We start from the raw sequence: 16,374 nt of genomic DNA, 5'->3' as shown, positions 1-16,374 counted from the left end.
TTACACTGGTGGCAAAATGTTCAAAACACAAAATTTTATTTGAAAAAATGGACACAACATACCTTATTAAAAAAACCATATAAGCAAAATTATTTGGCAGCTCAAGTTGACACTTGATTCACAACAGTACTTTCCACAACATGTACCCAAAAAAAAAAAAACTTCTAAATTTCGTTGGTATTCTATGTCATCTCTGTGCCAGTCCAAAAACTTTTACCTTGTTCTCGTGTGCATGTTCTCTGAAATATGTTTCTAGCTTCTTAATCAGTGTACCTTTCATGTAATAAGACTTTTGTCTTCAAAGTTAACAATAGCTGACACTATGTCAAATTACGACCCAAAACATTAAAATACCTTTGTGCGCATATACATTTTGTACTTTCCACAGCCTTAAGAAAGTTAAAAAAAAGTCCTTATCCAAAAACTACCTTGAGCAGTTAATAGTGATCTGACTCATGAAGGTAACATCTTAGATCTGCTGGCAACAAACATACCCAAACTACTCTACTCATGAGAACACAGCAAGTACCACAGCCCGATTTCCCAGAAACTTCGCTGAGTGGAAAAGGAGTCAAAATAAGTGAACACATGTCTTAGCTTATCCGTAGATCTTCAACCGTTTCAGAAAAATTGACAGTCAAAGTTTTCAAGGTCCTGTGCATGCCTTTCACCGGGTGATATCCTCAGACAAAATGGTGGCCCAATAGTTAGGGTCACGACTTCTTAATTTATGCGTCCCACGTTCGAAATGCGGTTATCCCCTTTATTTTTATTTTTGTTGTTCATTTATACACCTGTGTCTGTAGAAAGTTACTACAAAACATTTTCCAGTGTATACTGATGAAACATTGTCCCTATTCGTCTACAAATTGCTTATCAGATGAATAAAAAGAAAATTATTTGAAATTGTTTTCAGAGAAATTCCAGCAGCTTATCTTGATTCATAATCAACTGCAAGCGCCAGTTTGCAGAAAAGTGATCAGTTCTGCATGGTCTGCTACAAAATTATTGCCAACATGTGGAATATTCACCAGTGTTAATGATGTTTCTTTCTTCAGTGTGAATTATACGAAAACTGTCACTGTGGCAAACCTGCCTTTGTGCAGTATTCATGGTGTTATGAATGTCTGTTTCAAATGTTTCCATGATTGGTATTGTCCAAGGGAACACATAAATTTTCCTGAAGAATAAATATATGAATAAAATGTAAGAATTAATATGAAAATGAAATATCAGAATATGAGATTTAAAAAGCACCATATACATATACATTCTATAACAAATATGTGGCACTTACTGTGAAGCCCAGTTGTAATTTCACATTTAATATAACACCCTTGTACCCACTAATTTGACAAGAAACATTCATGTAGTAATCTTCTACGGACATAGAAAATAAGTGAAAACAATAAAAATAAAATAAATAAAAACAATAATCAGGCTTCAAACAAAGGGTGCAAAATTAATAGGCCACAATGCTAATCATTGGGCCACCACTGCATCTGACGATATCGCGCCACAAAAGACACATGCAGTACCTCGAAATCTTGGAATCTTTGACCGTCATTTTTTCAGAAATGGTCAAGTACATACAGATAAGTGAGACATGTGTTCACTAATTTTCACTCCTCTTACGCTGAAAGAAGTCTGTGGAAATCGGGGTACGGCACTTGCCACATCCTCCTCATCAGTAAGTGTAGAACAGGCATTCAGTGATCATAAAACCATTACAGCATCCCTGAATACAGATGTAAATAAGAATACAAAGACAGGTAGGAAGATCTTTCTGCTTAAGAGTGAAAAGAAACAGATTTCAGATTACCTGAGCAGTCAGCATGAAAGTTTCATCTTCAGCACTAACAAGGTTGAGTATCAATGGACACAGTTCAAAATCCATTGTACAATACACTTTAGATATGTACATCCGAAGCACAGTTGTGAGGATGGAAAAGACCCACTGAAGTTCAACAGCCATGTTAGAAAGATGCTATGAAAGCAAAGAGAGGTTCATCAATGAGAGGAAGCCTAACAGACAAACAAACAAATGAATGTAGTCAAAATTAGCTAAGCAGGGTCATGAATGAGGTGTTCAATGAATTCAAAAGTAAAAATCTGTCTACTGACTTGACAGAAAATCCTGAGAAGTTTTGGTCTCATGTTATATCATTACACGGATGGAAGCCATCTTTACAGACACTCTGGGACAACAATCCCCCTGAACAGACAATGACACCGAAAAGTCCAAAATACTAAACATCTTTTTCTACAACTGTTTCAGAGTGGAAGATCACACTGTAGTACCTCTTCAGAGGCAATGGTGGCCCAATGCATCTGAAGAGATGGTTAGCATTGTGGCTTATTAAATCATTGCACGAATGACGAAATGGCTGATACCAAAGTGACCATAGTATAGAAAAGCAAATGAAATCACCCAACAGAAGGACATGACAGGATACCAATAAAATTCTACAGATAGTATGCAAAAGAACTTGACCCTCTTCTAGCAGCAGTATACTGTAGGTCTCTGGAGAAGAGTAGTGTTCCTGATGGAAAAGGGCACAGGTCGTTTGCATTTTCAAGAAAGGTCGTCAAATAGTTGCAAAACCTATAGTCTGTATGTCTGACATTGGTTAGTTGTAGAATTTTGGAACACATTTTATGTTCACATATTGACATTTCTGGAGACCAAAACTCTCCTCTTTAGAAATCAACATGGGTTCTAAAAACAATGATCATGTGAAACCCAGCTTGATCTGTTTGTCCATGATACCCAGAAGGTGGTACATACTGGTGTCCAGGTAGATGCTGTGTTCCTTGACTTCTGTAAGGCATTCGATAAAATTTCACACTTCCACCTAACTAACAAAATGTGAGCATACAGAACATCAGGCAAACTGTGTGATTGGCTTGAAGAGCTTCTAGCAAACAGAACACATCATGTTATTCTCAATAGAGAGAAGCCTTCAGATGTAAAACTGACTTCAGGCATACCCCAAGGGAGTGTTATAGATCCATTACCTTTTTAAACCTGCAGAGGATCGGCCCTTTGTCAGGGAGTGGCAATTAACCCTCAAGAGCAAGAAATGTAATGTATTGCATGTACTCAAATGGAAAGACCCATTACTATATGATTACACAATTGCAGAAAAATCACTGGGTGCAGTTACTTGCACAAAATATCTAGGAGTATGCATATGGAATGATTTAAAGTGGAATGGCCTCATAAAACTAACTGCAGCAAAGGAAGATTCCAGACAGATTCATTGGAAGGATCCTCAGGAAATATAGTCCGTTAACAAGGAGGTAGCTAACAAAACCCTTGTTTGACTACTGGAAATGAAATGAGCATACGGCATAGCTGGCCGGGAGGCCCCATCCGGGAAAGTTTGGCCGCCAAGTGCAAGTCTTATTTCAGTTGACACCACATTGGACGACCTGCACGCCGGTGATGAGGATGGAATGATGATGAGGACAACGCAACACCCAGTCCTCGGGTGGAGAAAATCTCCAAACTGGCCAGGAATCAATACTGGTCCCACTTGCATGGGAGGCGAGCACGTTACCATCCAGCTAAGCAGACAGACTGTTTGACTAGTATTTGAATACTGCTCATCAGTGTGGGATCCATACCAGACAGGATAGATAGAGGAAATGCAAAAGATCCAACGAAGAGCAGCACATTTCATTACAGGTTCATTTAGTAAGCACAAAAGCATCATGGAGATGATCAACCAATCCCAGCGGCAGATACTACAAGAGAGGCGTCCTGCATCATTGTGTGATTTACTGTTAAAGTTTGGACCCCGTACATTCCTGGAAGAATCAACAAATAGATTTCTTCCTCCTGCATAAATACAACAAGACCGTGAAGATAAATTTAAAAGAGATCTGATTCCACACTGAGGCTTACCAGCAATTGTTCTTCCCATGAACCATTCGTGATGAACAGGAAAGGGGGGGAAATGACAGTGGTACACGAAGTACCCTCTGCCACACACTGCAAGGTGGCTTGTGGAATGTAGATGTAGATAAAGTAGTGTTATTAATATGAAGCTACACTTATATTATGAAAAATAAGTACAATTTTCAACATTACAGTAAAAAATACATTATTGTGTTCTGTTTAACCTCATGTTTTCTAAAATCTATTTTGTTTTGAAGTAAAGGAAACAGTAAATCAATCATTAAGTGATATAATTAGCAACTAAGAACTTTTCATCTCATTTCACTCCCAATCTCCTCTTTTCATGTAGCCTTAACCAATAAAAAACTTACCTTGTTCTGTACTGGCTCAGGGACACATGTCACTTGTCTTGGTTCATATTCTTGAAATATACGTAAGCATTCCTTAGTTACATCATCTTCATCTGTGCTTGAACTGTCTTCATCACTAGCAACAGAATCTACACCAGTTTCAAAATTTTGTTCTTCAGATATTCTCCCTAAAACAAAAACAATAATTTTATTATAGAATAAATTTACTGTACAGCAATAGCACAGGATCCCAATAAGTCATAGAATATCATTTTCTGGATGAAAATGATGAGAAATGCAGAGAGAGAGAGAGAGAGAGAGAAACATATTAGTCACAGTCTTACAATGAAGCAATGCATCACAAACCTCCATGAATTCTCTGTCAGTGTCTCCTGAGCCCATCAAATAATCTCAATTATATACACCTTTTCTGTATCTGCAGCAGCACTTTCGAATTTAAACAAATCTATGCTACAACTGGTTCAATACTGGGTGCCATAAATTTATGACTTAAACAAATGTATCCAAATGAAGGGACTACAACATAAGTTGTAAGTCAACAACTCATGTTCAGTTAGAAGCAATCTCAAAATACAGCCGTAACACACACACACACACACACACACACACACACACACACACACACACACACACAGAGAGAGAGAGAGAGAGAGAGAGAGAGAGAGAGAGAGAGAGAGAGAGGGGGGGGGGGGGAGGGAGGGGGAGGGGGAGGGAGGGGGAGGGGGAGAGAGAGAGAGAGAGAGAGAGAGAGAGAGAGAGAGAGAGAGAGAGAGAGAGAGAGATGAGGAAAAATATTCCAAGGACCGCAATCTGCTACGCACAATGGCCTTTTATAACTTGAAGTTAGAGCTGTTAGCAAGATAAGCAGCCAACATAGACCATGACAACATGTCCAAGCAGATGTGCCCCTCTTTCCTCGTGTGTTATGCAGGCCCACTAGAAAATTCACAAGCTGTCTTTAGATTTCTCTATTTTATGTAATTCAGTTGCATTGCCATTTTTTGACATATGAGCATGGGAAAAACCATCTTCTGTTTTTAGCTCAATGTGTGAGAAAACTTTTTCTTTGTTCTTGAGTCCCCTTTGTATATCTATATTTTACATTCAAAGTACATGTTCTTTCTCACATTCCACATTTATGGTAGTGTGTCCCTTTTCCTCTTTCAGTCAGAAAATAGTCATTCTGATGACCCTAGTTTACTTTCATGACACACTATCCAGCAATTGTTTTCTACACAACAAAAGCTTCTGTTTTAGGTTCTTATGACTCCATACTATGTATATATTTGTCAGTTATGATGACAAAGTACCTTTTTCTTTATTTATTTAAAGGCTTATCAGTGCTGCTTTGTGTTTCAATTGCTCTAGTTGGGCCAGCTTTTAAAGAAAACTTTTATATTTGCCTTTTCAGAATAGTTCAACATGTATGCATGCCAACTATCCTTTACTCCATTCCTTAGAGTGCTGCACAAACACGTTTCTCTATTCTACATGACACTATTGTTTGCGTTCATAATTCAATAGCATTCTGTCATTAACCACACCATACAGTAGTAATGTATGCAACATTTGTCAACATATAAGTTAACCAACCAAGAAACGAAACTGGTGTAAAATAAAGCAGACAGTACCAAAAGTTGTGAAACTTATGAGAAGTACAAGCCATTTTCAAAACAACAAAGTACCTAAGTCTGGATCCCACTGATATTAATGTATTAAATTAGTGTTCTTTTCTTAGATTCTTTTAATGGTCAGACCTCTTAATTAATTTCACATTATTCCACTTAATGGGGTAAGAGTTAAAAAATTTTAGGGCTGCAAATCTCACCCATTTCTGTGTCATATTAAGACTGAGTGATCAATAATGTAAGTCATTTCTCCTCCTAGTATTATATACATGAATGTTGTTCTTATTCTTAAACTGTGATTAATTATCAGTAACTTCCTAAGGGAGCAAATAAACTGAGAGGCAGATGCTGGTGTACCAAATTGCATAACAAGGATCTACATTGGACATCATTACACACTTCTGTGCAGCAACACTTTCTTCTTCAATGAAGACAACAGTGAATGAGAATATAAAAAGTAAACCACAAATTTTGAGATTTTCGTTTCCCAGATATACTTCTGTTATACAAAAGTTGCAAAGCTCTGATGTTTAAGACGACAATCTATAACATGTTATATCCAGTTCAGATTCTTATCAATGTAAACATGTGGGAAATTACAATATTTTGCTATAGTGATTAGTTTCCAATGTTGCGCGATCAGGTCTTGAGCAGTACAGAATTGCATGTATTGTGTCTTATGTAAGTTAAAAACTAAACCTTTAAAAATTTCCACACCACATCTGGTGAACAAACATAAAAGAAATGTAAATTTCTTTGTTGTAATAATGTATATTAATCCTCAAGCAGGCACACCACATTTTCATTAGTCGAGTAGGCGTATGAGATTTTTCATACCCCACAAATTAATTAACATAACACGGTCTCAAACTCTGCAAAAATGGTGTTTATTTTGCGAATACTGTTACTGAGCATTTTAATTTTTTTTTTTTTTTTGTGAACCTGTTTGATTATTTGAAATTATTTAGATAACAATTTAAATATATAATAAAAAGTTAATACAAAATGTTTCACTTGAGGTTTACTTTATTTTTCAGTTTAGTGCGTGGCCCCTACATTTTAAGCCTCATGAACATAAGTCACAGTCAAACTAAGGACTTAGTCATTACAGTTATTGCAACTGTAAGCAATTGTCAAATGTTTCTTACAAACTTTTTGCATATATTACATATAATGGTTGTTGATACATCTTTTTCTCGGCCACAAATTACATACCTCCCACATTTCTTGCTTGTTGATCCTTGAAAAGTAGATGGACATATGTCATTCTTTTCCAAGAGTTTTTGATATTTAATCAAGAATGAAAAAATGCCATCAGGAAGACACATTAGTTTGTATCTTTGAGTTAGATGAGGCTTCATCAACACCATTACTAAATTCTTCGAAAAATTCTTCTTGCATAATAAGGGTTTTGTTAATTTCAGGTACACAAAACTTACGCACTGATTCCTGCGACATTCATGAAAGAGTGAAAGATGCACATTGGACATATGCTTGTTATGCACAAGACATTGTATGCATTACATGATTGATCCACGGTGTCAAAGTCTCCTTTTCTCATGTCATAGTCCATTATTATTTCAAGCTTTTTTTATTTTATCATCCAGTATTGGTAGTTCATGCATCATGGATAGCAATATCATCGATCTGTTTCTCTCATGTATTTATGAAGTGAGAGTGACATCTTTTTGAAATTCTAAAATTGAAGACCCAACTTATCAATTTTTGCTTCCCTCAAATTCAACAAGAGTTTCTCTTTTTGTTCTCCTTCAGTGTCCCCATAAAAATGAGCTGCTTCTTTAGGGGATATGTCACCAAAGGATGACAGTTATCAAATCTGATGTCAATGTTAGGAACCAGGTGCATTACTATATCACTTGGCTTGTTTTAGGTCTGATACTGGCCATCCTCTTGCTTTCCACAGTATAGTTCTAAATTACTTGTAAAAAATGCTTTTGAGTCACACATAGCAAAGACCTTATTCCATATTTTGCAGGCTTATTGCGAATATACTGCGTAAAACTGCTGCACCCTTGGAAAGCCTCCAATTTTCTATCAATAGTCACATAGGACCCCAGTTTGTGCAAATTCCTGTATCTGAAACTGCAAGAAAGGATGAATGACAGCTAGTTTGTCTATTTTTCTTCTTTCAGCTTATGTGTTCTTGTCATCAAATTGCATACATTGGACTAAAAACAAAAATCTCTTGTAACTTAGAACTTGCATTCCTGTACTGTCAGAGTTCCATACTTGAGTGCGTTAGTGTGATGTCCTTTCTTTGTTCCAACCAGATATAAACACCCTAGCACAGGAAGTATTTCAGTTTTGATGTCTCCTTTACACCTCTATCGCAAAAGCACTCTGATGATTCACTTTTCTTCTGTATACACAGATTTCTATGAGTGACAATTATCTATTATACTGTTATTTCTTATTTAATGAAAAGCAGAAAATTCATTACTTAGGTCATCTGCACTGCTTCTAGGACCAGGAAACACTTCTACTACATTCTTATTTCTAACTTTACTCTGGTAGAAATCTTCACAGTTACTAAAACAGGATCTCAATTAATATTTCTTTACATCCTTTTTACAAGTGCATCAGTTAACAAGGACAAACCATGTAACTGCAAAATAAACTTAAAGGAAATTGGTAGGAATTACGATGATGTAACTCATTAACGAACTTGTTAGTATCAAATGGCCGAAAATTGTGAACTGTGATTGTGCTCATCATTTTTTAATTAATTCTATAGTTATTTTTCACGTTAACATTGCCATGATCAAAATGAACATACTGCTCCCAGATGCCACGTTCAGTGGCTCATACAGTTTGATTCATTATCTTACTTGTAGTCCAACTGTATCATCAAAAGCAGTGGCTTATTTGCAATTTGAATGACAAAAGGAAAGTTTTTACAATTTCTAACAAGCTCCATGCTTAAACTTTTGAAGTTGCTAAATGAAATGGCAATACTTCTTTGAAACCTTGTATAGTCAGAAACCACAATAATGTCACATCAGACACTGATTAATACGGTCATATGCTCCTCTATTACTAAGTTCTGCAAAAGATTAATTTTACATTCAAGCTCTTCACCTGTCAGTCAGAGGAAAAAGATATTCAAGTATTTAAAGTGTATAATATGCCAGTCACCCAGATGAAACCACAAACAAAAGGCATCTTACATTATTTACGGACATACCCTCCACTGATAAGAAAGCATGACAAATAAAGCTGTGCAGAGCAGTGCCATACTGAAAGGGGGGGGGGGTTAAGATCGGCCCCCACAAAGCTCAGTGACACAAAAGGGGTGCAAAAACTGGCCAGAAAAGAAAATAAGAAGAAAGACAGTTTAAGAATTAATAGGGAGACGTATGTGACTTCTTCTCCCCTTATGTTCCTGTCCTTTGCCTACAAGAAGAAACCTTTCTTTCCATCTGCAACTGTAAACTCACACTTTTGTAACAGTGTCATTTCTACGGTATCATTTTATCCAATTATCATCATAAAGTGAGAGAGTACTGAAGCAAATATGCTACTTACCCAGAGACTTCCAATTTTTGCAGACAGACTGGATAAGATGCAATGGTGGAGAATGTGAGCAAAAAAAGTGGAGGGAATATGTAATTTACTTGCACCCCCCCCCCCCCCCTCCCCCAAAGCCAGTTTTTCTGCTTCTAAGCTTTGGCTGCTACGATCTGCTGTGTAAATCTAAAAAGAATTAAATAATAAGTCCCCTGCGTCATATGAATAATGTTACAGAATTTGTTTGTTATTCATTATGCTTAGAGACAGATATATTCTGTTAATCTCAAGTTGAACCCTAGTTTAAACAAATGTTTATTACACCATTTGTCGTCAGCTGCACTGCTCAAGCAGTTAAACTTGACTTGATGACATTCAATGAATTTGCTAGGCTAAAAGCAAGGAAAGGCAAAGTAAAATTGCAACAACTACACAATTCCTGGAAAGAAATAATTTCTCAACTCATTATTACAGCTCTGTCTTTTAATTCTAATTAATAATTTATGAATAGTAATTTATGAGGAGCAAACAATTTCTTATTCAATGTATACCATACTTGTATTATCAATTACAGCAGCAGCCATAAACAATAATATAAATTTTTTTTTTATACTTTCAGTATTTTAAAGTGTACATAATTTGTAATTTATTTGTTACAGTGGTATCTTTAACGTGTTATGTGCAATATTTTTCATCAATATAGTTCATGTAAGTAATATTTTTAAATAATTCTATGTTATTATTGAACTAATTAAGAACTTCTAAAATTTTCTAAATCTGCATGGAAAAAAAATTGCAGAAAGGTATGTTTACACGCTAAAGGGCTCAAGGCGGGGGTGGTGTGGTGTGGTGTGGTGTGAGCTTTGACAGTTCTGCCAGGGGTGTGGCATCACCTCAGTATACATATGGTGCAGAGTGAGAACTAGACAGAAAAAACATCATGAACTACAATGGCTCGGTTTCTCAAGATGAGCTACCTCTTTGTATAAAATAATGCTTCCAGACTTATCACCAATAAAAATAATTTTTACTGCCTTTTATAATACAATGTACACATTTTACACCTAAAACTATATTATTCACATGAGCCTCTGTAAGCACTTTGAAGTTACTGTTTCCCAGTGTAAAAATAAAGGGTCTGCCCCACCACACCCAGTCAACTTTTAATACACATATATTATGCCTGAAACCTGCTAACTTGAATTTTTATGACACTTTTTGTGGTGTCATCCAAAGAGTGAGGTCCCAATTTACATGTGGTATCTCACAACAACACCACAAGCTAATGACAGCCACTGTCAGGTGCAGCAATGAATGAGAGATGTCGGCACAGACATGCCCTCAAGAGTTTCCATATGCAGCCACTGCTGGAAGCTTGCTTACATCAGAGCGCAGCACTGCTCAGCCCACTCTGTAATCATTGCCCATGATATCATCATTTTAGCCCAGATCTGGCTGTGACCTATCATACCTGTAAGTCAGAATAGTGTATCAAGTTTATAAGGCAATTGTACACTGAGATGCAACTATCATTCTGTATTGTATCAAGTGGTAACAGTTACAGCATTCAGTGATAGTAACAAATACATAAGAACATTCATGTGGCCATGGACTGTTTCCAAGTTAAGTTTTTAGATTTTTCAAATTTTAATAAATATAATTTGTATGTACTGTAGTATCTTCTCGACTTCCTCCAGACGTAAATCTAGGCTTGCTAACTCACACTACAATTGCAACAATGATGGTGGCTTTTGTACTCCAGCATATTGTCCTGTTCGCCATATACAATAAGCTCCCGTACTTCTCACGAGTGCTTGGTGTATCCCTAGGAACGGTGACAACAATACTTGCATATTTTTGTGTATCCTATAAAGTGTTTAACCATGTCCGAGTCCCCATGAGAAATGTCTCTAAATGAAGTTGTTCAGTTTCAGATGCGGCAGACTCGAATGACTGCTGCTCAGTCTATAGCAGGTGACAACCTCACTTTCGCAACAAGCAGCTCCACAACCGGTTACTGATCCCAAGTTTTGTCAGTTTAACAGTAAAGAAAAGGAATGGTTGGAATAATGCACCAAACTCAAAGCACACTTAACGGCATACAACATTGCAGGTATGGTGCATATTGCTTTCTTTCTGTCCACTGTCAAAACTGATGTGTACTGTCCATGCATAAAGTTATTCCCCGACTCTCATCCAGTAGATAATTTTTATGAAAAACTCGTTCGTAAAACTGATGAGCATTACAAAGCACATTGCTGTGGCGAGATTCAATTTTTTTTGTCTAAAGAAGTAGCCTGAACAGTCGTTCATACAGTGTAATGCTGACAAAGGGCTAACCAGTTACTGTAGGTTCAACTGGTCTTGTTATAGTGATGTCATTTTACATGATGCAATCATGGAAAATGTGTCAGGTGCATGCATATGCTTTACTATCCTACACAGTTTTGTCTATTGTAGAGTCTTAAAGTACTGTAGACACACACTGAAGTTTATTTTGCTGCTCCATCTATTTCTCTTGTTCATAATGCACACGGCACTCACTCTCAGTCTAAGATTATTGTTAAAGTGAATAAAAGCAAGGCTCAGATTAACAGTAAATGTAAAGGAAAAAACCTTTTAGTCATGTGGTACATGAGGCATATTTCAGAATAACATGTCGAATTTTTGTCCACAGCATTCTTCAGATGATGATAGAAATGCTTGTCCTTGTCACGACGTAAAGTGTTTCACGTGTGGTAAATACCGTTATGTCCACATAATCTGTGCACAACACAGCCGGGGCAGGCACCAGTCTACTGCATGGCTTCAGCGTAGCTTCTAGAAAGCGAATTTCTGGTCAGCACAAGCATTACAGCTGGTGCCAATGGAGACTTGCTTTTCTGCTTTGCAGAATTCTTCCGCTATAGTCCACAGACAGAGGAACAAACTTTTAGTCCAATTAAGAATGTCTCAAAAGACAAATTCCAATTAGACAAAGGAGCATCTCTGTCCTTCATCAGTAAATATACCTATGAAATGACAGGTAGCCCATGGCTACGGAAGGCTACTTCTGTTCATCTGCATGTAATAGGTACGAAATACCAATACTTGGCATTTGCAGCTTGCCAGAAACTTTTCACGATGTTACAAAGTGAATTTCATTTCATATACTGTGTTCTAGAAACAGTACAAACCTTTTTGCTTTAGACTTGTTTGATTTGCTCAACCTGTGTCTTACAATGCGTTACAAATCAGTGTTTCAGTGCCTAATACCAATGTTTCTCACTTGTGCGATAAGTACAGTCAACTATTGGAACCAGGATTAGGAAAGGCTAAAGATTTTGAGGTGCACATTACTGTTAAAGACAATGTGCAACCACGATTTTATCAGAATAGACCTGTCCCCTAGGCTAAACATGAGCAGCTTGCTGAGGAACTGCAACAACACACTTATGCAAGGCAGTGGGCATCCCTCTCGGTCATAATTAAGAAGCCACCAGGAAGTTTACATTTGTGTGTGAATTCAAAGTCATGGTAAACCCACAATCTGTCGTGAATTCACTTCCTCTCTCATGACAGGCGGAACTATTGGACAGACTGGGACAGGGCAGATTCTGTTCCAAGACTGATTTATGTAAGACATACTTACAGTTGTCACTGGATGAGCAGTCCAAGCAATATTTTGCGATCAACACTCACCTGGTATTGTTCTAGTTTTGAGGACTACCATTTCGAAATGCTTCTGCTCCTGCCATTTTTCAACATTTCCTGGAACATTAACAGTCACGGTCCCTTCATCTACAAACTATTCTGATGATTTTGTTGTCATGGGTTGTATGCCCACTGGACATGTAGCAAATTTGGAATGTTTGTTGAATGTGTTCATCGTGGTTCACTTAAAGTTTAACAAGGAAAAGTGTTCTTTCTTCCATGAAGAATTTGAATATTTAGGACATGTTATAAATCCACAAGCTCTTCACCCTGCTCGTTCACATTTGTACAAATTGAAGATCTGTCAGCACCCCATAACATCAAGGAGTTAAGGGCCATACTGGGCAAATTAACAAATTACATTAAGTTTATTGCAAGTGCTGCACAAATTGCTGCTCCACTGAAACAACTGTGCCAGAAACGCATTCCTTTTGTGTGGTCCCAAGAATGTCGGAATGCATTTCGGCAGTTAAAGGACACATTGTTGTCATTGTCTGATTCATTTTGATCCAGCTAACCCAGTTGTGTTATCTGTGGATGTATCTTCTTATGCTTTCGCCCTGAAAACTCTGAACAAAGTGCTATGCAATTACAGTCAACTTGAAAAAGAGGTGGTCACCATTGTCTATGGTGTTACTGAGTTTCACCAATATTTGTACAGTCAGAAGTTCTACTTGATTACATATCATTGGCCTTAAAGAGCTTCGATCAATCCTTCCAAACCTGTCCTACCGCGGACAGCACAAAAATTACAATGTTGGGCTCTTTTACTGTCTAATTATCTACTACACGCAAAACGAGGATAATGGAATGTAGCTGAATTAAATCAGGTGATGCTAAGGGAAAGGGAAATTTGTTAATATCGAATATAGAGTTAAGTGCCAGGAAGTCTTTTCTGAAAGTATTTGTATGGAGTGTAGCCATGTATGGAAGTGAAACATAGCCAATAAACAGTTTAGACAAGAAGAGAATAGAAGCTTTTGAAATGTGGTGCTACAGAAGAATGCTGAAGATTAGATGGTTAGATCACATGACTGATGAGGAGGTACTGAATAGAATTGGGGAGAAGAGGAATTTATGACACAACTTGACTAGAGGAAGGGTTCGGTGGGTAGGACACATTCTGAGGCATCAAGAGATCACCAATTTAGTACTGGAGGGAAGCATGGAGGGCAAAAATCGTACAGGGAGACCAAGAGATGAATACACTAAGCAGATTCAGGAAGATGTCGGTTGCAGTAATTACTCAGAGATGAAGAGGCTTGCATGGGATAGAGTAGCTCAGATAGCTGCATCAAACCAGTCTTTGGACTGAAGACTACAGCAGCAACAAGCACTAGACACAGTTTGAGTCATCTGAGAAACCATATTATCAAATTGGTACTAAAGACTTTCAGATTCCTCAAAACTTTCCTCTTGATTTGCGGCATATGGTTGGAGCAATTGCTTCTGACCTACCTTTTCAGGTAGTTTTGCAATATGTACCCTGCTGGTGGCCATGTAGTTTGAAAGAGCACGAGTCTGCTCCACTGTAACAGTTTTTTCAGTGGTCATGTCCTTCCAGACCGTCACAAAACACACACACACACACACACACACACACACACACACACACACACACACACACACACAGATTTTGCAGGTCCATTCTGGAACACACAATGGCTGTTGGTCATAGGCGTGGACAGTTAATTTCCTTTTGTAGCCCCCATGACATCCACCACAACAACTCATACTATATCAGCTTTGTCTTCTATTTTCTGCCTTGAGGGTCTTCCTGTTGTCCTTGTCTTGAACAACAGCCAATTTTCAAGTTTTGTGCCAACAACTGCATACACCACGTAACTACTGCTCCTTTCCACCTTTATCTTAAAAGTGAAGCTGAATAGTTTGTTCAAATGTTCAAAAGTCACATGGAGAAAGTCCATTCCCCCCACACACAGGAGCAAGTCTTAAAGACTTTTCTTTTCTCCCACTGCTCCTTTCCAAGTGATGAGAAGCTGCCAGGAGAATTATTTCATCGTTGTCATCACTGTACCTTGTTGAGTCTTCTGCAGCCACCATGGAAACAGATTGTTCCACCTGGTCAGACATAGTTCCAGTAGCAGGACAGTGTTTTCTTTAAAGTTTTCGGCAAGAACCAGTGTTGGGAGCACAGTGTCATCACCAAAGTTTTGAGTTCTTCATTTTAAATTGTTCAAGGTTCCTCTGAGCTGCATCAGAATCAGAAGGACCTGCTGCAGAACTTTTAAATCAGTGACCATGATGCAGAATTTTAGCCCATAAATCCACCACATCACTGGGGTCTGAAACAGCAATCAGCTCCGACTCTCCACCCATTGTGGTTGGTACTGTCCAGAGTGGTGCCAATGGTGTCTACACCACCATCAATGTTGCTGACATCCATGGAAGTGCTGACGTCCACAGAAGTCTACCCTCAGATGGCCAGCATGAGGCTCCCACAGTCATCAGGTGTCTCCTGGCATGAGGCTCCCATCGTCGTCAGGTGTCTCAGCACTACACGATGACGGTGCAGATGTTTGGGTGGGTGGTGGAAACGGAGGGGGGAAGGGGGGAGGGCGAATATGGTGTTATCCACAGCATGTCGTCTCAGGTGACAGTTTTTACCTCACAATGGCACCACAAGCTATAAAGACAGTAAAAAATACATAGTGACATTCCTGTTGACATGGATTGTTTCCAAGTTAAGTATTTGAGAATGTTCAACTCTTATAAAGTGATTTAATACTTTGTGTGTGTTGCTGTATCCACTCGACCTGCTCCAGAATAAATCTAGGCTTGGTACTATACTTTTCATAGGTGACTAATATATACAGTGATAACCACAACTCTATGACTACTGTCCATTGTGATGTTGGATGCTACCTGGTAGCATTGCGGGCACATGACATGATAACAAAAGTCTGTAAGCAGAACATACATGGATGGTGGACCACCTTAGTGAAGATAGGGGCTGCAAATGGGGAAATCCATTGAGATAAGCAATTTTGACAAAGGGCAGATTATTATTACACAGAGCCTGTGAAACAATATCTCTAAAACTGCAAAACTGGTCGAATGTTCATGTGCTACTGTCGTAAGCATCTACGGAAAGAGGCAGGAGAACAGTGAAACAACCACTAGGTGCTAAATGGTTGGATGTCCATGCCTCTTCACAGAATGTGGGCTTGATAGGTTTATGCTCTGTAAAGTACAATAGGTGGTGATCTGTGGCATCTCAGCCAAAAGA

The 16,374-nt window shown here is 38.1% G+C and overlaps 1 protein-coding gene across 1 annotated transcript in view; it reads right to left on the bottom strand.

Moving 5' to 3' along the window:
- Window positions 1-16,374, bottom strand: part of LOC124721796 (RNA exonuclease 1 homolog) — a 225,800-nt gene that overhangs the window by 148,713 nt on the left and 60,713 nt on the right. The window contains exon 3 of the mRNA XM_047246918.1: window positions 4,276-4,442. Coding sequence (XP_047102874.1) covers window positions 4,276-4,442 — 167 coding nt within the window. The remainder of the gene's footprint in view (window positions 1-4,275; window positions 4,443-16,374) is intronic.

The sequence above is a fragment of the Schistocerca piceifrons genome, chromosome X (genome assembly GCF_021461385.2).
Source record: "Schistocerca piceifrons isolate TAMUIC-IGC-003096 chromosome X, iqSchPice1.1, whole genome shotgun sequence".
Taxonomy (NCBI): domain Eukaryota; kingdom Metazoa; phylum Arthropoda; class Insecta; order Orthoptera; family Acrididae; genus Schistocerca; species Schistocerca piceifrons.
Note: the sequence above shows the minus strand (reverse complement) of the source record. Positions and strands in the feature narration are given on the sequence as shown.